General features: G+C 39.6%; 1 protein-coding gene across 4 annotated transcripts in view; it reads right to left on the bottom strand.

Annotated features, from left to right (window-relative positions):
* The window catches only part of LOC136863930 (RAB6A-GEF complex partner protein 2), a 457,043-nt gene that overhangs the window by 264,690 nt on the left and 164,977 nt on the right, over positions 1-27,376 (bottom strand). For all 4 annotated transcript variants that reach the window (XM_067140369.2, XM_067140370.2, XM_067140367.2 and 1 more), the window contains one exon: positions 14,983-15,135. In XM_067140369.2, coding sequence (XP_066996470.1) covers positions 14,983-15,135 — 153 coding nt within the window. The remainder of the gene's footprint in view (positions 1-14,982; positions 15,136-27,376) is intronic.

The raw sequence follows: 27,376 nt of genomic DNA, 5'->3' as shown, positions 1-27,376 counted from the left end.
AGATCTTACCTGATATCGTTGAGCTACTACACAATAAGATTAGACCCCCTAGTGAAGGTATGGCAACCGAGATCCTTTGATTCTACGCAGATCATCATTACCCAGTTGGAAGAAGAACACAAGAGCAAAGCGACGGAAAAGACCAGCTCGGTTAGGAAATGCTACCAGTGTAGAATAACGGGACACCTGAAGAACAAAGGCCCAACTAGGGCACCGGAAAACTAGGTCCAGCCCATTCTGGATTGAGGGGGGATGGGACAAGGAACAGGAATGCGCCTCAAGACCCGACAGACGAGAAAGCCTGGTCAAGTAGGAGAGGGGTTGGTCAGCATATGAGCAGAACAGGCCAACCAGCTATCATCTTGAGGATAAGCAATGATAATTTTTCAGCCATACTCAACAGCCAAGTAAGCCATTCATTTGTAAACGGGACTGTTGCCAGATTACTACCGCCCATGAAGTCTCACCATCTTGGAAAGGTAGTGGGAGCAGTGGATGGGGTAACCTATTCCATCCAAGGGCAGACTAACCTAACCGCTAAATGCATGGACCTGCCTATTGTAATTAATGTTGCAGTGATTCAGAATCTTATACCTGACATCATATATGACTTTCTGGTAGAATGCAAGGTGATCTTAGACTATGCAGGTCGTGAAGTCTCTTTGGGAAAAGAAACGCCTAAGGGTCACCTGGCACAATGGAAATCTCTGGGCTCGCGATGATGTGGAAGCCGACATAGACTTGGGAGATATATAGTTAACGCATCTTCTACCAAGTGAAGAAGAGGAGCTGAAACGCACCTTAAGGGACTTTCCAGAAGTAATCCCCAATAAAATAGGATGGACTACCACTGTAACGCACACCACTGAATGCAGCACTTCCTCACCAATCAAGTAATGCCCATATCCAATCAACATGTATAAGCGCAACTTCCTCACTCAGAAGATTCACAAGAGATGGAAGGATAACGTCTCATCGAACCCTCCACATCCTGTTGGGCTTTGCCTATCGTCCTACCGAAAAAGAAGAATGGGGAGTATAGACTGTGTATGGACTTCTGCATGTTGAACGAGAAGACCGCTAGTGACACCTACCCCATGCCTGACCTGAAAGACTCACTGAAACAAGTAAATGGGTCTAGGATATTCAGCACGCTGGATTTCAACTCCGGACACTGGCAAGTGGAGGTCGAGGAAAGTTCTAGGCCACTGACTGCCTTCATGACGCCGAGAGGATTGTACCAGTTTACAATAAAGCCTTTTAGACTGCAGAATGCTCCTGCAACCTTCATGCGACTGATGGATAAGGTATTCTCAGGATATTTTGGAGATTACTGACAAGTGTACCTCGACGACATCTTAATCCACAGCAAGACTTTCAAGAACCCCTTGTAGACCTGAAGAAAGTGCTGGAATGACTGAAAATTCATGGACTGACCTGCCAACTGGAGAAGTGCCACTTCGTCCAGTCCTGCATATAATATTTTGGCCATGTTGTAATATCTGAAGGTTTAGAAAGGCAACCGGAGAAAAATTGAGCTTTCGAGGGAGCTGAACAACACATATATGGAAAAGAAAGGATTCCACCTGATCAATACAATTCATTATACTTGTAGTCCTTGCAGTACCGGTTTCGGCCTATTTGGCCATTATCAGCTGGCTAATGTGGATGTTTTACATGGATTACATTACAATATCTGAAGGAAGTTCCCATTTTTGATTGGCATATCCGGATATGTCTAATGGCGCACGTAAGTTACGATTTATCATTTAAATTTTGGTATGTAAGTATGAATGACCTTGAGGTTTTAGTTGTGATTGTAAAAAAAAAAAAAAAAAACTTAACCTAAACTTAAGAGTTAATTGGTTGTATAAACACACAAAACACATTAAAATGTACTAAAACATATGTAAAGCACTAATTAATGTTTATGACTTGCATATATCTTCTTTCTTGGTAAAATCTTGTGACTATGATTGTTTTGATGTAGTCGTTTTTTAGGGCGGGAATTACTTTGTTGAAGATAATTACAGAAAAGACCAATATTATCTTTGTTGAAGATCAATAATCAGAGCACAACACGTGCCACAAAACCACCAAGTGACACGCCCAACCCTGCCTCTTTCCCCACAACAACCAATCCCCCCTACCCCTCCGTCCACACCGCTCCTCACAGCCGGCATAAGCCCCAGACAAACCAGCAGCAGTACGCAGCGAGATCTGAAACAGAGCACTACCCAACCACAACAACATCAGTAAGTACACTTTCTAATTCACACATGTCTTCAGGCATTCCTTCAGTCTACAATCAATCACTCATACATATTTATCTTTTACAGATAACCATAATACCAGACACAATATAGACAAGATAGGAACCATCACTGCTGCCAGAATTTTAACCAAACGAGACTACGTCTTGATCTTATGCTCCTAACTCAAAAGAACAAGATTTTACCTACCATGAAGCTAAAGTGGACCTTTTAACGACAAGTGTTTAATTACAATACACCTAACTACTAACCAACTAAATACAATACATCATAAAAAGCCCATCATTGCTTATAACATAGTATCAACCGACACAAATCTATGATTAACAGCACGACAACTACAAGAAGAAAGCACACGCACACATGTACAATTAAACTCACCAAGTTTTGGACTCCATTATATCATATCATCATTCACAAACACTAGCATCAACTGATATACTTCATAGTCACAAGATTTTACCAAGAAAGAAGAAGATATATGCAAGTCATAAACATTAATCAGTGCTTTACATATGTTTTAGTACATTTTAATGTGTTTTGTGTGTTTGTACAACCGATCAGCTCTTATGTTTAAGTTAAGTTTTTTACAATCACAACTTAAACCTCAAGGTCATTCATTCTTACATACTGCAATTTAAATGATAAATCGTAAGTTATATGCCCCATTAGACACATCCGGATATGCCAATCGAAAATGGGAACTTCCTTCATATATTGTAATGTAATCCATGTAAAACATCTACATTAGCCAGCTGATGATGGCCAAATAGGCCAAAACCGGTACTGTAAGGACTACAAGTATAATAAACTGTATTGATCAGGTGGAATCCTTTCTTTTCCATATATGTGTAATCTATCAATACGGACATGAAGCTTATAAATAATGAAGCTGAACAACCGTGGACCAAGAGACAAGTACGTCAATTCCTTGGCTTGTGAGGATGGTATAGCAACTTTGTACCACACTATGAAGAGAAGGCAATACCACTCACCGATCTACTCCATAACAACCGCCCGTTCCGATGCACCAGCAAGGAAGAGGCAGCATTCCAAGGCATTCAGGCTGTGATATGCAATGCTCCCGGTCTAGCTCATCCTGACCCTCAATGGAAGATGTGCCTGCAAGCAGACGCCAGTGACTCTGGCTTAGGAGCAGTGTTATTCCAGGAGAAGAGTGACAACAGAAGGGGCATCATCGAGTACGCCAGCAGGAAGCTACCTCCCACCGAAAAACGTTACTGCACTGCCGAGAAGGAAGCCTTAGCCGTGGTGTGGGCCATGGGCAAATTCAGAGGCTACTTGGAGGGAATGAAGTTCCAGCTATACACCGATAAAGAAGCTGTGGCTGAACTCTGTCTCTGGCTCAAAATCTAAATTGATGCAATGGGCTCTGTTAATCGCAGAATTTGATTTTGATGTGTGTCACGTCCCAGGATCGACGAACATAGGAGCAGACAGTTTATCTAAGTACCCGGCGATGGAACCTGAAGCCAGGGGCACCATTGTGGAGAAGAAGTTTCCACAAAAACACCGAAGCGAACCCAGTGAACCTGTTCTTATGATCATCAAGAAGGAACTTAATTTGGAAGTAATCAAGCAATGGCCAGAACAAGAAGAATTTTACATTAGTATAGATCAATATGCAAACCCAAATTTTAACTTAAATGGAATTACAGATAGAGTTAATATCATCTTTAATAAAGTTATCCAGTTTTTAAAAAACACCTACATATAAACAGTTAAGAAACAGAATCCAATACATGTAATATCAAAGAACCTCCCGAAGACACGCCCAACTCTACCTCACTTTCCCCGATCATTACCCCTATTGCCCCTCAGCTTCCCCTCTACCTTACCTTCCCCAATCAAGACCCCTCATGCCCCTCCACTTCCCCTCACTGTAACAGCAAGTACCAGCCCTAGATGTACACAGAGCAGGGCATGACGTGCTCCCTAACTGTACACATCGACCATTCAACAGTATTATGTAAGTAAGCACTTATTCCACACGTTCAGTAGACATTCTATTGAAAAAATTCTTATACTTCATTTTCTTCTCTGTTCTCACAGATTACTAGCATGTCCAACAACACAACTACAAAGAGGGAGCATCTGCACCTATTTAATATCTTATAACAAGATTAGTACCAAGGAAACTAATAACACACTACAATATTTTGATGTAAATCATCCAACATTCTCAACTGTATGAACGCAGAAGATAAACAATTCACATCGTTTAACATTCTAGAATGCTTGGTACAAACATACCCATGAACGTAAGCAACAACTTACCAATATGAATTAAACTCCAAAGTGTACGTCAAGAATGCTATAAACATTTTAAGTGTAGAAATTGTATTTTAACAAATTATCTGTTACGAACAGTACACCAGAATTTTAAGTAACATATACATGTCATAAAATATCGACGCTTGTTTTTTAAACCAGAGGACACACATATCATTGTATACTTTAATATCACCACTCATATCATGTGACATTCTTCATTAGATTTAGTAATGTTTTTAAATTATATGTTAAGTTATCTTTAGATATCATGACCAGCTGAGGATGACCTCTGTGAAGGTCGAAACCGGTACTGCATAGTAACAAGACATAATAAAGTACTGATTAGGTGGATGGTACCCATTCTTTGTAATCGTGAATATCAGCATCAATACGAACATGAAACTGATAGATTATAATAAGAACAAGGCAAGCCCTGTAGGACCATAACACAGTGGATTAGGGGACAGAACACCGATAGTCGACTCGTCCCGAGGGAATTCAAGATGTGTTACAAGAACTTCTGGGTTGACGGAGGACTCTTCATGTCCAGATCCATAGCTGTCAACTTTTAGAAATAAAAAATAGGAAGATTTTCAAATTCTTGGATGTCATTACATATATTGCACCATGGTCTAAGCGAAAAAAGGACAGGATAAAAGGCATACATATCTACAGTTACAATGTGAATTGACCATTAAATTTAATATCCTAAAATAAATAAAATTTAAAAAAACATTAAATGGTTAAAAGAAAATGTACCTAATCTCTTTTATGACACATTCATACGAATAATAATACAGTCGAACCTCCATTACTCAAATTTTCAGTATCTTGAAGTTGCTCAAATTTTCAGGCCGTTTGTCCTATTCTTCACGTGAATTTATTTCTCTATTACTCGAAATTCGGTTACACAAATTTCTGGATTCCTCGAAGAAAATATTTCCTCCCTTGAAGCAAAAAATACTTTCTAACTCAAATTTTCTGCAACATTAACTGTACAATATGGCATTTGTGGTTTGTGAGGAACAGTTAACAAGTAAAGGAAGGGTTACAGTGAAGCTGGGAGCTAATATGACAGGGACTGAAAAACTAACTTCTAGTGATTAGAAAATCAGCAAAGCCTCGCTGTTTCTCGGGTGTTAATTAATTACCCGTCACGTACGAAAGCATGCCCAGAAGTCGCGGACGACAAGCTCCATTTATGAAATTCGGCTGCATGGTATTGACGAGAAGTTTCAACGTGAAGGGGGGAAAGGTTAACCGCAACAAACAGAAGAGACTAACAGATTTTTTTCCAAAGGTGTTAACGGAGCTATATATCTTGTTTCACTACTGTATGTACTGTGTCCTTTCTTCTACTATGTTAAGGTTTATAATTAAAGTGATGACGTAAAATAGAGTTTCTTCGTATATTTTTAAGTACTGTTAAAAATAATGTATTCAGTAAAAGATTATAGATACATATGATTCAATTATGTGCTATACATGCTCAAAAACGGTATTCTCTACATCTCGAAATTTTGATAACTCGAAATGAAATTTATCTCCCGAGGTGATTCGAGATATCGATGTTCCACTGTATTTATATCACACCGACACATGCAACAAAACGCATAATAGTTTTCTTTATTAGACTGTAAAGTGAACGGAAGTTTAATTTTATAGATGTCTCTGAACACTTGGAGATAACGTTTGTTATCTTTTTTGGCCATAACGTGAAGAGAAAACAGCAGAAACTGTCACAGACACAACTCCCCGAAATACATACAACTCATTAAATTATGAAGTAAGAATGAATAAAAATGCACTGAAATACGCAAAACTACCACATACAAAACAGATCGGTATGTCTCATACATATGACTTTGACACGGGGGAAAGCACAGAACCGCTAGAAAAAACTAGTAACCTACAACTCCAACGAAATTACACACAGAAACGATGTTAATGATGCAGGAACCACACATTAAGAAACTCATTCTTGCTTGTAGGATAAATGCCTTCCCAATTCCCTAGCCGTACAGCACACATGCTGCTGTAGTGAGCAGGAAACACGATACACGAAGGTGATGGACGACACACTCGCGAAATAAAGCATCAAATAAATACGCTCGAAGATGAGGTTGGGTAAATTACACAAACACATAAGAATTTATCCTTTATCCTAGGGGAAGAGTATTGAACGTACTGGAGGTTATAGTGGTCAAGAATAGGAAGAATTAAAAATAAATCAGAAAATCAGAAGACGAGTTAAAAAACAGAAAGTTTCCGGGTAAATCGGAAGGGTTGGCAGGTATGCAGATCTCACCTCTCCAACATGCCTGCTGTAGTGGTAATCCCTAGACAGCACACGACTGACATCCTCGAGAAGTTCCACGACAGCACTGAAGCCTGACATCCAGGAGGTGAAGAGACATATCAGTCTATCCGACAAAAATTCTTCTGGGTCAACATGCAGGAAGACATCCCTGATTACATGAAAGGGTGCTACATCTGCGCCAGCACCAAGGCGAGTAACAGGAAGGCAGATTCCAGTTAGCGAGGAAGACGGCTTGGGATGTCATAGCCCTGGACTTGATGGGTCCTTACCCTAGGACACCAAGGGGTAAAATAGGACTGCTAGTAATTACCGACTTCTTCACAAGATGGACTGTGGCCTTTCCGATACCAGAAGCCACAATGGGACACAGCACCAGTCTTCTAAAAGATGAGGTATTCAGCCGCCTCGGTTATCCACGGTGCATTCTGTCAGACAACGGGAGTCAGTTCACATCAAGTGGCAGCAAATGATGACTGAATGGGGTGTGGAACACTGCACCACCCTTATCTACAATCGAAGGGCCAATCCAACGGAAGGACGGAGCTGGGAGCTGAAAAGGATGCTACGGGTCCACCTAATAGACAAGGACCCTCGACTGTGGGACCGTCGGATACCACAGTCACTCATGCCCTGCGACGAGGCATCAACCGTGTCAGTGGCTATTCTCCAGCGGAGCTGTTCCTTGGTCGACAGCTATACGGCACTGGGGATTGGGAGATTCGTTCACAACCCACTTCTGGTCAAGATGATGCAGGTGGTTCCCTAGCTGAGTTACGGCATAAGCAGCAGCAGGATACCAAGAAAAAGAAAGCTTTGGCCGAGAAGATATCCCTTAACCAGGCCAAGGCTCAAGATGTCGAAGAGACTCAGATTCTCCTGCCAGGCCAACAAGTGCTGCGATGTAATCACCCAGTCAATAATAAGATTGGAGGGTTTCACGCAGGTGTGACACCTAATTGGGTTGGTCCTGTCGAGGTCGATAAGCAGCTGGGCCATGGTGTTTACATACTAAAGACCAACCCTCCCATCACGGTCCACGCATCAGAGTTGCGGCGAGTCGCCCAACCGCTGCGCATACAGATTAAGCCTGCTACTGCCACGGGTCCACCTGGAGGAGAGGCTACTGATGACAGAACACAATCTGGTCATGAGGAGAACGAATTAACTACCACGGAGGCAGAGGCTGGCAGCGAGGAGACACCGACCCCCGACACAGTATGATCCGGTCAAGGGGAGGAGAACACATCCAGCGGCGTCGAGGAAGAGAGAAGATGTAATCTACGACCAAGGTACAGTCGACGAGTGTGATAGACTGTTGAAATTGTTTCAAGTTGCAACTACCGCAAGCTATTGAAATACTGAACAGATAAACGTTGACTCAACTAAGTGAAAATAACAAGGATAATGGGCACCACCTGCAAAACAATTGCAGGAATATTTAATTGTGTAGAGCAACGAGCCACTCTCTCTCTCAAGGCGACGGTCATCAGGCTGACGAGGCTCCAGACTTGCTTTGTAACCTTACCTGTTTGCTATATAACCCCTGAAATTAAATTTGGGTAACATGCCAGGTTCAGCCTTACTCCACTGACAAAAGACTCACTTAAAGTTTGATTCTATGACTTTACTCCCAGAATAAGAACTAATATGTGACAAACACCAAAAAAATAAACACTTATGCAACCCACTTAGTGCTTGCTGTTTATATAGAGCTAATATACACAATACCACCCAACAAAATCATCTCTTCACGAGATTTACTCGTTTGCCGTCTTACAAAGGCAAATTACACATCATTAAAATCTTCAATAAACGTAGAACATCGAATAATAACTAATATGTGACAAACACCAACAAAATCAACACTAATGCAACCCACTTAGTGCTGGCCGTTTACATAGAGCTAATATACACAATACCACCCAACAAAATCATCTCTTCACGAGATTTACTCGTTTGCCGTCTTACAAAGGCAAATTACACATCATTAAAATCTTCAATAAACATAGAACATCATTATACTTTTAACATACCTCCAGGTAAGAGCCCCTTCGCACTCCACTGTTACCGTGAATTCTAATCTGGTAGAGAAAAGTACGACGACTATTTCTCTACATATGGATGCAACCTTCTTAAGACGAGCATCCCTAACCTTATTTACACTTCTTCGTCGACGTCTTGAATTCTTTCCAATTGCTGGCTGGACAGAAAGTGTTACATCTCCAGAGGCAAGCAAATAGCAAAATTCTTCATCAACTGAAGCTGCATACTCGGGTGACAAGTTCCAAACAAACCCTTTCTTTTACAGAAAGTCCACTGCAAAGCCGGTAAGTCGTTGAGATTATACCATGTTCACTCCGTAACTGCGCAAACTGCGCAAATATGTCGCTCCCGCAGACCAGTACAAATGAGAAACACACAGTATCAGCATCAGAGTCAGAATCAGAATGCCTCGCCGCACACGCGTACCCACTTATATATCCTTGCTACACGTGGTTATCGTGTCCTGAAAAGTTCACTGGTAGCAACGCTCACACCGGCACTTCTTCCCGCGTCACTTTGTCAACCCAAACCTCGCTCAAAACAAAGCCCTCGCATTGGCTACCGAGTATATGATGTGACATAGACCGTCCACTCATGTATGTCCACATAGATTCACTCCAATTCTTCAACCGATACAACCTGCCGTACCCCGTGTTTTCAAGCCACTTGTTGCAACACATCCAACTGACTTCAACCGTCCTTCCCAATATAGTCGCAGTTTTCCCGGTTGCACAATCCTTACGGCTAGGCCATATTTACAGACTCTTACCCAAACGGAAATTTATACAAAATATAATGATGAACATATGCAATATTCCCTAACTATACATTCTTCTTATAATATTACGTTTATACATTATAAATAAACAAAATTACATGATTTTAACCTTACAAACTATATACGAAAATTTCCTAACCTAAAAACTCGGGGATCGTACATACGTACGGTTACAAAGTTACAGGGGGATATTGATGCAAGTGTAATGGACTAGTATACCTTGGGAATAATTCTCTAACCCATGGGAAAATAATGGAAATATCAAGCTTGGTGATTATTATTATCTATGTAGTTACGTAGTTATGTATTTATGTAGTTGGTATAAATTGTGGTCTTATTATCTGTGTGTTATTTGTGAAGTTATCTCATGAAACATCTGCTGTATGTATATTAATATGAGTTTATTCAATGCAAGAATACGTAATTAATACTAAATAATTTATTAATACCTGTTATGTATGATGTATAAATCCAATGCAATATTGTGCAACACACAGTAATAGTCCAGAACAACGTATCCTTGGAACTAGAGAGTTACAGAAAATTCCATTCATTGTAAATAGGTTATTGGAGACTCTCGAAATTATGAGAAAACATGTTGTGTCATATTCTTCTAGAAGCCTGGCCAGGGAATGTATAAAAGAGGCACTCTTGGGGGTTGAGTGCAGTTGTTAACGAGAGTTGCTTGTGAAAGTCGTAAACTCATGTTGTGATTCTGTTGACAGGCTAATGGAGCAGTCTTCTTCTTCTCCTTCTTACTAGCGTTTTATTCAAGATGGCAGTTTATTAGTGCATGTGTGTAGAATATGTATATATAATTTGCAAATAAAATAGTGTACACAACTGACAGCATTTCATGTGTGCATCTTTGTGATAACAATGTAAGGCAATCATTCAGACATGAGGGAAGGTTAAGAGAGCAGAGGGCTTTGACATAGGTTTAGACGAGCTCAGAGTGTTTGGGTGAAGGGAGGACATACAAATACTTTGGTTTTCTATAGCTTCTCTGTATCAATTACACTCAGATTAAGTCCAATCTTCAGAAAAATTTCAGTACTCATATAGACGCTATTTTGAGTCATTCCTAGATGACGGCAAGAAGGCAAATGCCAATAATACCTGGCATTACTATTAGAATACCTACGAATTTCTTTGGGATTTTGAAATGGTCTAGGACAGATCTGTAATGAACTGAATGGAGTATCTGAGTGACAATGGCAAAATAATGAGTCTACCATCCAAGGGCAGCCATCGCATTTCCACAAAGTGAAGGCAGTTGGGGTATTATTAATCTCATAAATGTCCAAAGCAAGCAGCTGAAAAGTTTACGACAGTACTTTTTCACTATTGGAAATATACCCCTGTTAAAAGGATACAAGAGATACTGAGCATTATGGCTCGTAGATGCACAGTTTAACCCCAAGGAGAATGTTGTTTCAGTTGATGAGCGCAATATGAAATGGGAGATGTCAAAATTACGCTGACTGTGTATTAATGAATTTATGGCTTAAGCATAGTTCACTCTTCAGTGAATCCAAGAGGTTTGTCATTGCAATCCACGACCATGTGATGGATAAGGAGCTACAGAAAACATATTTTAAAACACAATATAACAAATGACACACGTCAGGTCTGAATCATACTGCTACTGTATACAACAGCAGGCCGTACTACCTGTAACTGTCTAGCCAAGGGTCAAGCGGCCATTACAAAATTTGACATTAAAAGGTGGGGCTACAAGTGGAGTCATCTTCCCTTTGGAAGCCAGGTGAAGCCATTGTGTAGGAAATAACACACCTTGTGCGGTCACAACCTGTGTCGCACATGCAGATTTGGCCTGTTTTATGGCCGAATACCCTTCCTGCCGCCAATCCTATCTACAAGGGTGTAATCACTACTGCGTGTTGTATTGTCTGAATATAAAGAGGAGAGCGTAGGGACAAATATATATGGGATTAGGCGGTCTTTTCTGTTATGGACATTTGTTATGGTGGGCACTTTTCTTCGTAGACAGTTATGTTATGGACGTTCTTAATTGGACGTTATTAACTCCAACCCAAAATTTTATTTTTTTAATATCAAGGAAACTGTATACACAATTATTGTTGCATGCTGTCACCTATTTTTCCACACTGTTGCCATGAAAATTCATACCTGGAGACCAGTTAAAATATTTTTTCATACAAGCTTGCTACCTGTTGATTTAACCAGTCCGTGACAACCCCTTCCTGTTGTCAACATTGTCAAATTGTTTTCTAGAGAGCTGCTCCTTCATCTACGGAAGCAGGTTAAAATTTGACAGTGTGAAGTCCTAACTGCAGGGTGTGAGTGGAATTTCCACGGCAAGTCCTGTGCTTTTCTGGTAGTACGGGATCAAACATTTTCATGGAGAACAATACGCAGCGAGAACACATCTGTGGGACAGTTCTGAAAAGCCTATCAAAGATGTCAGAGTAGCAATGTAGGCATCAGTGGTGCTTCTAGGGATATATTCAATTATTAAGACTTATATAAGGCACAAGCAAAGAGATGCCATGTGTTTCTGCGGTGACGCAGTTTGATGAGTCTGAATGATGCTGCTCAAATGATTGCAATTTCCTTTCACTTATGTTGAACAAAACCCATTTTTTACCTCCTGTGAAAATTTGGTCAACGAGCTCATTGCCATAATGCTGATAATGTTCCAAAAATGTTAATGCAGAACCCGTCCGTTCAGCTTTGTGCCCATCTGTGAGCATCAGTGGATTTGAACAGACTTTTTGGACCTGAAAATGTTATGTGATAAGTTCAAACAAAACTGTGCAACACACTTCATGACACTGTGCATGCACCTCAGTAATTGCAAAGAACAAATTCTCTCAAATGATGTAATCAACCCCTCCCTGATGACAGAGAGCAACCTGATCTCTCTGCATCATGAAAGATTATTCTCCCTTATTTAATTGTATGCACCACTTTCTAACACTGGCCTCTTTCAAAATACATTCTCCACAGTCCCCCACAAAAAGTGGTGGATCTAATGTTTTCGGCATTCAAAAAATGAATAAATGATGGAATTTCATAGTTTGTGGGATTATCAATAACAATATGCCACTTCATTTCTAAAGATCGCAACACTCAACAACTGAATACATTATGCACCCCCAAATCCACCAAGCAAATGTATGTAGGCAGTCAGTAAGTATCTGAAATTTTGCTCTAATTGTCTTTAGGTAGGCTATCTGGTGTTGTGTGCTTACCAGCTGCTAGATGGCATCGTTGTCTACGTCTGTGGTGGGTTTTAACATTATCAGACAAGTACAGTTTGCGCTGTTGCGACGTAAAGATGGCTGCGCCACGTTCTGTTTGCACCAAGGAAGAACAGCGTTCCGTAATCCGTTTTTTGTGGTCTGAGGGTGTACCAGGAGCGTAAAATCACAGAAGACTTTCAGCACAATACGGGGACAATGTTTTGCCACAGCAAAGTGTTTACCAGTGGAGTGAACAGTTCAAAACGGGTCGCACAAGTCTGAAGGATGAGGAAAGATCCGGGCGTCCATCTGCAGCAGTAACTAATGCTAATATTGAACAAGTGCGTGATATGATCCTGAATAACATACGAGTGACTGTTGATGATGGGGCAAACCATATGCACATTAGCCATGGTTCTGCATATGAAATCATGCATAACAGGCTTAACTTTTGCAAAATCTATTGGAGATGGATTCCAAAACAACTCAATGAAGAGCAGAAGCGCAATCGTGTGAGAATCTGTCAGCACCTACTGGACCGTCATGCTAACGAAGGTGAAATGTTTCTGAAATGGATCAGCACTGGAGATGAAAAAGGGGTTCACCATTTCGAACCAGAGAGCAAATGTCAGGGCATGGAATGGAAGCATCCCGGACCCCCAGTTAAAAAGAAATTCAAGAGTCAACCTTCTGCAGGAAAAGTGATGCTCACAGTGTTTTGGGACCCTCAAGGGCCAATCCTGGAACATTACCACGAAAAGGGGGAAACAGTAAACAGTGAATATGCTGGTAAACAAGCTGAAACCTACAATTTGCAACATACACAGAGGTCGATTGTCAGAAGGAATTCTTTTGTTGCATGACGATGCGCGTCCATATACCGCCACCCACATCGCTCAAACCCTTCAGATGCTGCGTTTCAAGGTGTTGGAGCATTTTGTGCATAGTCTCGATCTCGCCGGATCACCATCTGTTTGGTCCACTTAGAAATCCTCTAAGAGGCCATCGATTAAACTCTGATCAACAGATGAAGGAAGCGGTGGAGTCAAGGAAAATATGGGTGGAGCCAAGTAGCACAACCCTGCTCTATCCTGCCTTCATACAGCAATGTTGTGTTATCTAGCAGTGCATTATACTACTTACTGCACAATATACTCACTACAGCAGTGCTAGGGCCGTTATAATATGTTAGTCTTGTACATAAAGCGGGCAAATTCAGGGGACGTAATATTCCTGACACCGCAGTTTTAGTCCGCTGTCTTACGACATAGTATTGCGGCACCCATACAGTTAGTGATAAAGGGTCAGGCAGTTAAATTTAATACACTGCTCAGTAGGGGTTGAAACATTAAGGACTGGGCGAGTTGGCTGTGCGGTTAGGGGCGCACGGCTGTGAGCTTGCAACCGGGAGATAGTCTGTTCGAATCCCACTGTCGGGGCAGCCCTGAAGATGGTTTTCCGTGGTTTCCCATTTTCACACCAGGCAAATAATGTGGTTGTACCTTAATTAAAGCCACGGCTGCTTCCTTCCAATTCCTAGGCCTTTCCTATCCGATAGTCGCCATAAGACCTATCTGTGTCAGTGCGACGTAAAGCCACTAGCAAAAAAAAGAATAAAATTACATTAAGGCTTTTGTTAGTTGGCTATGACCCACATATACTATGTTCCAAATCAGAGTAAAATCTGAATAAAATCTGAGACATCAAAGTGATAACATGTCAGTGAGATATGGTGACTTTCTTTGTTACATCTAACACTGATTAAGCACTATGTATTTAAGAAATGTATTTGGAGGTTCCAACAGTCATATGATCTTAATTCCAACTGAATTAATACATCCTGCAATACTGAACCATAAATTTATGTTTTTTCACTCTATTGCAGATAAATGCAGACACCAACACCTGTTGTAAAGTTAGCTTCTAATGAATGTATTAGGTATTCTAAGTAACTATGAGTTATACATCATTATGCTGCATTTGGTTAGTTATACAAATGAATTCTTCACAACATGCAGATAAAAAAAATAAAGAAATACCCACCTGTACGCATTGGACTGTGGCTTCTGTAAAATCAAACGTTCCAATAATGTCTTCACCCAACTTATATTTTCGCTTGAATAAACAGAATCGTACCACTCTTCCTCGACTATTTGTAATGTTGTAGAAGTACGGGCTCCTCCTAGCCGTAACATTCTGAAATCAGAATATCATTATAAAGACAACAGTGTCAATTTCAGTCTTATTCAATATCAGTAAATATGTCAGCCTAATAAGTAGAGACGGGAGTTTGCCAATTTTATTCCCGTGTTCAGAAATGTAGGCTTTTGATATATAAATCCATTTTAGGGTCCTTTAAGTTAGATTTTGTTGGTTTTATTGTGACTATGAATGCCTATTTCAGGGGTTTGTGCCTATTTAATGCCTTTTGAATCTATTTTAAAGAAGCCGATTTTCTTCCAGTGCATTATATTGTAACTGATGTTCTCGAGAGAATTATCTTCTCATTTCTCAAGATCTGCTTACCCCCACGAACAAAAATGGGAATTCTCGGAAGTCACCAGAAATAGTTCTGGGGAAATTTCCATCAGGAGAAACAAGGAACAATTTGACCTCGAAGCCTTCAACCCCTCCAACCTTCTAAGACACATGCGAGAACCAGTCAATGTCCAGCTACGTTGCACAACCCATATCCCATATACATCCTTTTCCATGTGAACTGTTGTACGCGTACGGCAAAGTATGGCAATCAACTATTATTAACAAACCAGTCTGGTATTTTCAGTTTTCCTCTATGGAGCTGAGATGTGAACTTTTCATGCTACAGACCTGAAAAATATCTATTCTTTTGAAATGCGGTGCTGGCGAAGAATGTTACGTATACTTTGTACAGCATTTTGCACCACCGATTCCATTATAAACTAGCTCAACCTCATAATCAGATTATCATTTATATGTAAACAAAGAGTTTTACAATTCTTTGGACACACTATGCGATGTGGAGATTACAGCATCAAAAAGCTGATCATTCTTGGAAATGTTCCCGACAAGAGAGATCACGGGCGAGTTCTCATTCGATGGTCGAACATTTTCAAGGGTATAATTAGGCTGAACATCTTTGGTACAGCAAGTCTGGCTGAGGACTGTACGAGATGGAGACAACTGACCTATAGACTTCTCGAAGATCACGATCCTAAGAATTGAGGGAATGATAAGAGAAAGAGAGAGAGAGACACTCTCTCTTATTAATTTCCTCTTCTCTTATTGCTTTCCAAGTTAGGTGAAAATTATTTGCATTAAGGACCAGTAAGGGCCTAACGTGTTGTGATTTTTTGTGAAGGAGGAGTGTGTCTGTGACAATGCCCAAAGAAAAATCACAGGGCGAGTAGACTGTGCGTTTAGGGGAGCGGAGCTGTGAGCTTGCATTTGGGAGATAGTGGGTTCGAACCCCACTGTTGGCAGCCATGAAGATGGTTTTCCGTGGTGTCCCATTTTTACACCAGGCAAATGCTGGGGTTGTACCTTAATTAAGGCCACGGCCGCTTCCTTCCCACTCCTAGGCCTTTCCCATCCCATCGTCACCATAAGACCTATCTGTGTTGGCGTCACGTAAAAGAAATTGTAATTACAAAGAAAAATCGTCGAAGTCCTACTGGCTGAAACGGATCACAGGGGATCAAAATTTCAGTATGAATGGAAGGCTAGTCTTCTGCCAAGCTTGTTGTAAGAGGTAAGTTTGTTTGTTCCTTTTATCTTTTTTTTGTGACTGAACTACGATTGTAGAAACTTGTTTTGTTGTAATGCTGTATTAGTCGTGAAATTTCAATAATTTACATTGCTAAAATAATCATTTAATTACTGAACGAGGACTTAGAATGCTGGTGGACTCTTGTCACAGAGTGGATGAAAATTAAAAATCAGTATTTTGAACTCTGATTCATTTCCTGTGAAAATAGAGATTTACAACTGAAATATTTTCTTTCTTTCTTAATCTGTTTACCCTCCAGGGTAGGTTTCTCTCACGGACTCAGCGAAGGACCCCACTTCTACCGTCTCAAGGGCAGTGTCCTGGAGCATGAGACTTTGGGTCGGGGGATACAATTGGGGAGGAGGACTAGTACTTCGCCCAGACAGCCTCACCTTCTAGGCTGAACAGGGGCCTTGTGAAGGCATGGGAAGATTGGAGGGGACAAGCAAAGAAGAGGGAAGGAAGTGGCTGCATCCTTAAATTAGGTACCATCCCAGCATTTTCTTGGAGAAGTGGGAAAACCATGGAAAACCACCTTGAGGATGGCTGAGGTTGGAATCGAACCCACCTCTACTCAGTTGACCTCCCAAGGCTGAGTATTCGTCGTTCCAGCTCTCACGCCACTTTTCAGATTTCATGGCAGAACCAGGAATTGAAACCGAGCCTCCATGGGTGGCGGCTAATCACGCTAACTACTACACCAAAGAAGTGGACTACAACTGAAAAGTAATTCTTTTAAATCGTGAGTAACTTTCACCAACGCTATGTGTAGACTCTAGTGAACTCTATTACACTTCCGCTAAGACTTCGCAAAACATAAGTTGAAGATCCAATGTGGTGGAGCTAGGACGATGTCACAGAGGCTGAACATACGACATGGCACGGCTTGGATGGTGTCACAGCATGTTTTACAAGGCAAAGACTGCCTTTACAAGACAAGGCCAGTGAAAAGACTGTTGGCCTGGAATAAGTAAAGTTATGGGTGCATGTCACGACAGTTTCAAATTACACGGTTTCCTAATTTTCAACGAGGGTGGCAGCCTTGTGGGCACACACAATGCAGGATCTATTGCAGGCAACAGAAAATAGTCTTCATGACAGCTGACCTGGCTGACCAAAGCCGGCGAATAGCAACATATAAAATGTTCACAAATCTGAGATTTATAGTGCCTTCATTTTAATTCTTCTATATAAGTAAGAATAATGCTCTGGGCAGCTTGGCGAGTCCCTGGCAAGCATATAGGAAGGATCTCTCCTCTATGCTACTCAGGTATCCTTTCACGTCATTTTAATTATTTTTTCATCCTGTGAACTCGATATGAAACTGCCAGATTATAACTGAACATTTTTGAGGACATATTTTCATGTAAATTACAAATTCTCTTGTTCCTACTTTAAAGTTTTGTATTTCTAGAAACATCACCTCTAATAGTCTCTTCTTTTTTTATGAAACAAATGCATGTTTATACTAAGCATTATTGCCAATTAACCCAGCTGTAGAAATTTAAGATATAGGAACAATGTAATTTAAGTCAATTTTATTATTTTTCAGATCAAATGTAAAAAGATATTCTATAGATAATCATAGAAATAGTGCGATGCATGTGACACGAATACAGAAAGCTGTGTCAATGCAGCTTTTCTACCAGTCCACTGTGAACAGCGACCAAAAACAATTTTCTATAGACCTGTGCACTGCAATGGTGGGAGCTAATATCCCCCTGCATAAACTGGAGCCTCTTCAAACTTCAATAAGCTGCCGGGAGCAATCACCGAGTTGGAGAAGAGTGGCTTTCCCCTGTTGGAGTCATTTAGGGTTGTGGAAGAAATCAGGGGAAGTTCCGACCGAACCTCTGGGAAGGTAGCCACTGTCAGCAGAAAGTTTTATAAGAGTCCTGCAGCAGAATCCATGATGGAAAGCAATGGTAAAATTACCAGGGAGCTACAATGTGAGGTAGATGAAGCAGTTGAACTAAAACCAGATGAAGTGGCTTCAGTGAAGTTTTGTCCAATCACTTCCTGTGACGTCGAGAGATCTTTCTCTCAGTACAAAACATTCTGCCCGACAGGAGAACAAGATTGTTACTGGAAAACATAGAAAAGTTGCTTGCTGTAGATTCCTTTTATAGCAATTGAGTGTGTTATTACATTGTAAGTATTTTTTCGTGCCATTTTTTGTTGCCTATTTTTCACGTTAGTGCCTATTTACCTGCTTATTCTGGCTAATTTAAGAGCCTATATGAAATTAGCCTCTCGAAGACTAAATTGATGTCAGCAGGTAAGAAATTCAACAGAATTGAATGTCAGATCGGTGATACAAAGCTAGAACAGGTCGATAATTTCAAGTATTTAGGTTGTGTGTTCTCCCAGGATGGTAATATTGTAAGCGAGATTGAATCAAGGTGTCGTAAAGCTAATGCAGTGAGCTCGCAACTGCGATCAACAGTATTCTGTAAAAAGGAAGTGAGCTCCCAGACGAAACTATCTTTACATCGGTCTGTTTTCAGACCAACTCTGCTTTACGGGAGCGAAAGCTGGGTGGACTCAGGATACCTTATTCATAAGTTAGAAGTAACAGACATGAAAGTAGCAAGAATGATTGCCGGGACAAACAGGTGGGAACAATGGCAGGAGGGTACTCGGAATGAGGAGATAAAGGCTAATTTAGGAATGAACTTGATGGGTGACGCTGTACGCATAAACCGGCTTCGGTGGTGGGGTCATGTGAGGCGAATGGAGGAGGATAGGTTACCTAGGAGAATAATGGACTCTGCTATGGAGGGTAAAAGAAGTAGAGGTAGACCAAGGCGACAACGGTTAGACTCTGTTTCTAACAATTTAAAGATAAGAGGTAGAGAACTAAATGAGGCCACAACACTAGTTGCAAATCGAGGATTGTGGCGACGTTTAGTAAATTCACAGAGGCTTGCAGACTGAACGCTGAAAGGCATAACAGTCTATAATGATAATGTATGTATGTATGTATGTATGTATGTATGTATTGTACCCGGATGAGATAGCCCTAGTTTCATGATTTGATTTTTTATAAGATAAATACACATATATAGGAATATTAAATGGAATACAGTGTCAGTTTTGTGTGGACGGGAGGATTTCAACATAAGCTAGACATATCGCGACTGTCCGTCGCCACAGTTAAGCTTGTCATTACGGGGAGAATGTTTCTTGGTCAGAATCTAAGAGGATTAAATCTAGAGCTCACAACAACAGAATAATGACTACAAGGAAGTGAAAGAGTAGGTATTTCGGAACAATGGCTAGCAGGTGCAGCACCAATACCGAGAATATGACGTACCATTATTTTCCACTGCCTCAAGGCATTTTGTGTTGTCATGTTGCAAGGAAGAGATTTTAAACTAACCGATGCGGTGTTGACCAATAGAAAAATTTATGATAGGCCCGCAGATAAACCAACATAAGAAAAACTCAGAGTGAACTCCAGTTAGCTTCTCCGATAACAATAATTAAATTATTTCAACCACATAATTGAATAGAGGGGATTTTTGGGATATCATTCCCATGTTGATAAATTGTAATCGTAATAAATTAAAGTAATGAATTAGTGGAAATGACCCACGCTATCTCGCCATTGGTCAAGATCAGCACGCCATCAGGGACGCCGAGTTAGCGCGCGAAAGGCGGAGGACAGGAATTAAGTGATATTTCCATGATCACCGAACGATATGAGTTCAGAATACGACACATGAATGTGTATCGCCAGTTTATTAAGTGGGATAAAGCAAGAAATCCAAATCCACCTGCATATGCCGATTTAGGATAACCAACCCCCCTCCCCCGGAGATGACCGCGGATGACCCCGGCGGGAAACCATGTCGTCCATAAATAACCAGTAGTGGGACCTCACATCACCCAGTTCTTACCAGCCACCAGTTGTGATCGGTCACCAGTCGTGTCAGTCGTATGAAGTAGTTGACTGTAAGTCAGTACCTCGGGACGCATTCGAATTCAGTTAAAGCTGAAAGCGCGTGAGTTGTTAGGAGAATGAAGATGAACAGTGAGATTATCCATAGTACCGAGTGTAAATAATCAGTACAACTGTATGTTGAATTTAATAAATGTCATGTGATTAAATAATAAATAATAAACGGAACGCCGATAATACATTTGGAAGGCAGTGTGCGGAGCCTGATGTAAATAGCTCAAGATAGACGGTGAATAACGATCCGAGCAGGGAACTATAGGAGTTAGGCGATTATCAAGACGGCTTAGAAATAAACCAGGAAGTGCCGGTTGAAGACGCGATACGCGCCAGTTCAAATGAACGACACTTCGTCGTAATGTGTCACGACATGTGTTTCGGGCTTATATGAAGAATATATTGTGCGTGTGTTAGGGGTCTAGACGCACCTATAAGTGTTTTTTTTTTAATTAGTATTCTTGTATAAAATAGTGTAAATTATTTAATAAGGTGTTAATCATGGGTAATCGCACAGAAGTGTTTTACAGTGTTAATTTTGTATTGTGCGACATGATGGACGAGTAAATCACCATGGGGCCGTGAGGCCTATCTCCCGCTATGAGACAATGGAATTCTACATAGGAATGAGTACACAAATTTAATATTTGGGGATGTTATCGCGACTAAATGGGGTTCAATGTAAATTAATTATGGTTACTTAACATGGTCCGCCTCCTGAGTCCATGATTTTATTTTTTTGTTAGACGGACGAACTAATTTATATTAACGTAATAATGGGTTAGATTAATTCATTTGAGTATTTGTTTGTTGTATATAATGTAAATATGGGATATATTTCTTTCAATTAATGCATGATGTTTGTAATACTTTGACTTAAGTTCATTTCAAGTGTTAAATTCCTTTTTTGTGCTAACCCATTTATTTGATTTCAATCACTGCGGTGATTATTTGTATGTTAGTTAGGAATATTTTCCACCAAACAGCCAGATTATGAAAGTACCAGAGGATGTAAAATTTGTGTTGCGTACGGAAGGTCATTAAAATAATAATAATAATAATAATAATAATAATAATAATAATAATAATAATAATAATAATAATAATAATAATAATAATGATCGGTGTGTTTGCAAGAAAGAAATAATAATAATGTGTGTGAGTTGGCAAAGGAAAGTAAATTAATAATAATAATAATAATAATAATATTTGTGCGTTTGCAAGTTAAAGTATAATAATAAAAATAATTACAGTGCTTCGTGAGTTAGCCAGTGCGAATATAATAATCAATGTGGAGATGACATGTAGCGTCAAAGACTTCAATTCGCGTAGTCAGTTTGATTTTACGTAAATTGTTGATTTCACGTTTGGACTTTATTTTAACCATTAAAATTTGTTTAAAAGCGATAGAGGCACGTGAATTAGAATGGTCACGATATGTTAAAAGCCCAGAGTGGTTTGAGCCCATATTTAGAGTTGGAAGTCATGAGGGACGAATATCCGGCGTGAAATAAATTGAGCCGTATTGTTTGTAATGATGAAATAGATGAATCTCAAGGCCTAAGATGATATAAAATGCACATTCCGGTGTTATTAGTGGCAGAATCCACGCACCGAGGATTAATTTATGAATTAAATATTTGAAGAGTTCCGATAAAAGGAAATGGACTTCAAATTGGAAGGAATAGTTTAGCAATCGCCGGCATTGGAGGTATTTGCCCAGCCGCGATGTGCCATAGGTTGTGAGATGTGTCTTGGGAGGACGTGTGTCCCCATATAAATTAACGGCAGTACGAAACTGAAGGTACGGTCCCGAATACCGTGTTGTCCCGACCGATATAAAGCAGATCTTAGTGGTTCATAACGGGATTTAACATATGTGACTAAATTCTAAAGAGTGGAAATTAAAATATCATCTTTCCATTTTTAATAATAATAATAACAATAATAATAATAATAATAATAATAATAATAATATAATAATAATAATACTCCAAGTGAATCTTTTCTTAAATCAATTGCTTGGTGCCAAAGTAGACTGAAATTGTAAAGGTTTATGCATTTAACCATAAATATCGCTAACGGTAGTGTAAACGTGAAATAATAATAATCATAATAATAAATAAATATTTGAAGAAGAAGAAGAAGAAGAATTTACTTTTTATATTTTGGACATAATAATGATGTTGGGAGTAGAAATGAAAAATTTGAGATTTTTAACTAATAATAATAAAAATAGAATATTTGAAGAAGGAGAAGAATAACCAATGAAACTACTTTTTTTATTTTTTATTTTTTTGATGAGAATAATAAGAGCGAGAAGTTGAAGTATTATAGCGAGAATGATTACGGGTTACGATAATCACGATTTCCACTATTAATAATAATGTTAATAATAATAATAATAATAATAATAATAATAATAATAATAATAATAATAATGAAAAGTTGAAGAAGTAGAAGATGAAGAACTTGCAATAGTAATTTGAGAATAATAATTATGATGAAAGGAAATTAAGATACTTAATGGGCGATGATTCATTGTTACGAATATAATAATAATAATAATAATAATAATAATAATAATAATAATAATAATAATAATAATAATAATAAAAATAAAAATATTTTATGAGGAAGCTGATCATTAAATTGTGCGGATAAATTACGACGAAGAACGACCCTTCGTTTGAAACGTCGGCAAGGGTTGGCATATAATCATCCTGGATGACAAATGATAATAATCAAATATAGGATTATAATTGAAATTAATGATAATAATAAATTAATTGATGGCAATCAAAGAATATAATAATGATCAGATAAAGAATGATGATTATTATTTAATAATCATAGGAGGATATGATAGGGACAGTCGTCCTTTGTCGAACCGCTCAGAACCAGATGTTGGGTTTTCACGGGGAGATTGTTAGCGGTAGATACGTAAATAACCCACAGACGGCACATGTCTTCATGGTCAGAGCATAGTAATGAACCTTTCCGTACGTCTTGTCGTATTGACAAGTGTAAATATTAAAATGGGCTTTGAGTTAATGAACTCTACCTGGCGTGTTTGTGAATCTGGAAATAATAGGCTAGAGTTTGTCCGTACTATAAATTCCCATTTTTCGAGGCGATAACATTTCCACGGTGGGTGTCCGGCTCACCAGAATGTATATACCGGAAGTGTCTCGTGTCCAACGGAACGAGGAGGTGACAGTAAAAAGTTACTGTCATGCCTTCGTCTCCGAAAGAAGATCTCCAGCGGTGAAACGTCCACTCATACGGATGTGAATTCGATCCCCAGTAACCAATTGGGGCGAATTCACCAAATGTTTTACACTACCCGAGTAGTGAGGTAAAATCCAAGTAGTATGTCATTTATTTTTCAGGATGGAAGTGTCCCAATGTAAAATTGTCATCATGTGTATTTTGCTAAATAAGTGAATAAATTGCTCCTCATTGCAATTTCAATAGGAAACAGTTTCCATATCTTTTTATTGTAGTTAGTCCAGTATGCCCATGGAATTTAAGTTGTCACTTCCCAGTCCTATTGTGGAGTCAAATATTTGTATCCATGAATGAGTTGTCCCCCGTAACCTTAATTTGCATGCCCTGTTCATCCCTGTGTTCATTTGATGCGCCGATATATAATTTGATTTTCTTTATATTAAATTTTTTTTATCGTTTCCGAACTGATCACCCCTGAGATAAATGCTAGTCTGGGACTCAGGAAGTGAGTGGGTGCAGTATGTATGCATGCCTATTTTAACTGTTTTTAGTGCCTATAATTCTCATCTCTACTAAGTCAATGTTTGTGATAACATTCAAAGATTAAGCTTTGGGTTAGTTTCTAAAGAATCAAATTTGAAGGCATTTTGAATCAGATAACAGAGATCATTGAAGGTAACATACACTGAGTGGCCAATCATCACGGGAACGGGTGTCCCATTAGAAAATGTGCCATGTATGACCCCTGAGCATTGCGGCTAGCTGCTGCGTAGCTGAGCAGCCTGTAACAGGCACCAGTTGCAAGAGACTACCGGAAAAAAAAAAAAAAAAAAAAACCACCGCAGTCGTCAAACAGCTGAGAGCACTAGCGTAAACGTAGGCAGGAGTAGAAGGAATATGTCAACAGGCTTACTTACATAGCTTGGAAGAAATAACTACTCATCTACCACCAAAGCTTGGGTGTCCCCATATGACTTAGACCCTGCTTATGTTCATAAGATTGTCATACACGGGTTAAGACTACAGGAAAATTGTGAATTCGACAAATTCTGATGTTAAATATTTTAAAGTGTTACAATATTCGTAACCTATAATCAATATGGCGGATCAATTTAGACGTTTTGTGGACGGACAGAATAATAATTACGCCTAAACTCAGCTGTTTTGAGAGTGTATTAAGATTTTAATTCTATATAATACGTGAAAAAGTTTATGCCAGATTTTAATAAAATGTTTTTATGTTCATACAACGAAAAAAAACAACCTTTAAGACATTCAGCAGTTTAGTAGATTGTAAATGTAGTTATACAGAGACCAACTAATAGGCATTGGGCCGATTGCAGAAACGATGACTAGTTTTAAGCCTTAGACATCGTCTACCTAAACAACGACTAAATCATTCACGATTCCATTGCATAAACAGTGTTCAGTCGATGTTTAATTAGACATCCCTTAAAGTTTCAATTTTGGTTTGAAAATGGAGACAGAAGTATCTTTCATGCAACTCTTTGCTTGTCGCAACCAATGAAATTTGTCGGTGAGCGCGCCGAACGTCAGTCAGCTGTTTGTCTACCTACACATTACTCAAATATGGCTGAGCATGACCTGCCCACAGATAAGAGTATCGCTTTCGGTGCAAATTAAATCTCATAATATTATCGACACAAGCGACACGCCACCGTACGGGGAAGTGTAGCTTTCATTATAGCATTGTTATAGTGAGTGTAATTTACTCATAAATACAGTAGCTTCTACGAAGCGAAGATGAAGCAATAGTAATGTGTAACCGAGTGTGTTTCACAGGCCATATAGATGTAGCTTGCATTCTGAAGATCGTAGATTCGAAACGCATCATCGGCAGCCGTGAAGATTGTTTTCCGTAGTTTCCCTATTTTTACACCAGGCAAATACTAGGGCTGTTATTATGGCCATGGCTCTTCTTCTCCAGTCGTCTTTAAACGATAATCACCACCACCACTTGCCTTTTCCTGTCTGATAGTTGCCGAAAATATATATATATAAATCCCATACAACCTACTTTTTAGTTTTCACAAATATGTGTGTTTACTTGGCAGTAAATATAAGTGAATCTCTCCCGGTTGATGTATGTGACAGCCCTCTGACGATCGGGACACGTAATTGTGGTATGTATGTAGTCGAATTGACCTATAATTCCATAGAAATTACCCCATGTATATAATAAAATATATCGATTGCCAAGAATTGTATTCAAGTTGACAGTTACCGGACTGTCACTTCGTCAGTCTCAAGAAACAAGTCTCTCGTAAAGCGAAACCTTATTTTATGATTATCTCCCCATGCATGTCAAACGAATTGCTGCGACTTAGCAGCGGGCGACCCACAGAGAGGTTGTCGGACTAACCATTCTTCCCGGAATCATCTCAACATGATAATAAAAATTACATATTTCACGGTACATAACCTCTGATTGTGATTCACTCCTGTCATTTGAGGTTAAACAGTGCTCTCGGCAGTGTTTAAACATGACTGGTTGAACATCGGTTTTAGACGGCGTCTAAGTGATAAATAACGTCTCTGCAATGCGGCAGCCATACTTAGGCATTGTTTAACCATAGACATCGTCTAAATGCCGTTTCTGCAATCGGCCCATTGTATTTTGAGTACAGTGGAACCTCGATTCTCCATTTTTGGAGGGACCGCGAAAAAAATCGTACAACATGGGAAAACGGAAAATCCGGGAACGAATGAACCACGGCATCAACAATTTGGCTAAATTTCACAAAAATGAAATATGTATTATAATAATCTTATTTATAAACACTCTTAAACCAAACCAAACTACAGTCCCAATGAACCTTCCGCCTACTAAGCGACCACTGCTCATCCCGAAAACCTGCAGATTACAAGGTTATACATGGCCAGTGTGACGAATCCTCTCGGTCGTTATTCCTGGCTCTCTAGACCGAGGTCCCCATCTCACCATTCGATAGTTCCTCAATTAAAGGTAATCACAGAATGAGTGAACCTGGAATCAGCCCTCATATGCAGGTAAAAGTGCCTGACCTGGCCGGGAATCGAACCCATGCCCTCCGGGCGAGAGGCAGACAAGTTAGATTGCGGGGCTGGCTTCAAACATTAATTACCGGTACGCGACTTAAAAATCTCAAAACTTTACATTCAGTTTTACCGGGGAAACTTCAAGTTTCCCGTGAAAACTTATTTTAGTTCAGCAACTTGGATCGGCCAAACTTCGAAAAATCTAATACCGGTAACGCCAAGCCAAACAACAATCGACCACAAGTAGTTTTTATTTCTCTAATCTAATAAAATTAAGCACATTAGATACAAATGCACCCAACATAATGGCAAAATCCCTTTCTTTAATCTTCCATTTTAATTTGGGCATCGGTACGGTACCGGTATACAGCTCGTAGTCAGTTGATGGAAATCGTGTTCCGCATAAATTAGGCATACAACGACTTTTAAAGGTTATGTTGACCTCCAGAATATGGTTTCGA

This window comes from Anabrus simplex, chromosome 2 (genome assembly GCF_040414725.1).
Source record: "Anabrus simplex isolate iqAnaSimp1 chromosome 2, ASM4041472v1, whole genome shotgun sequence".
Lineage (NCBI taxonomy): Eukaryota > Metazoa > Arthropoda > Insecta > Orthoptera > Tettigoniidae > Anabrus > Anabrus simplex.
Note: the sequence above shows the minus strand (reverse complement) of the source record. Positions and strands in the feature narration are given on the sequence as shown.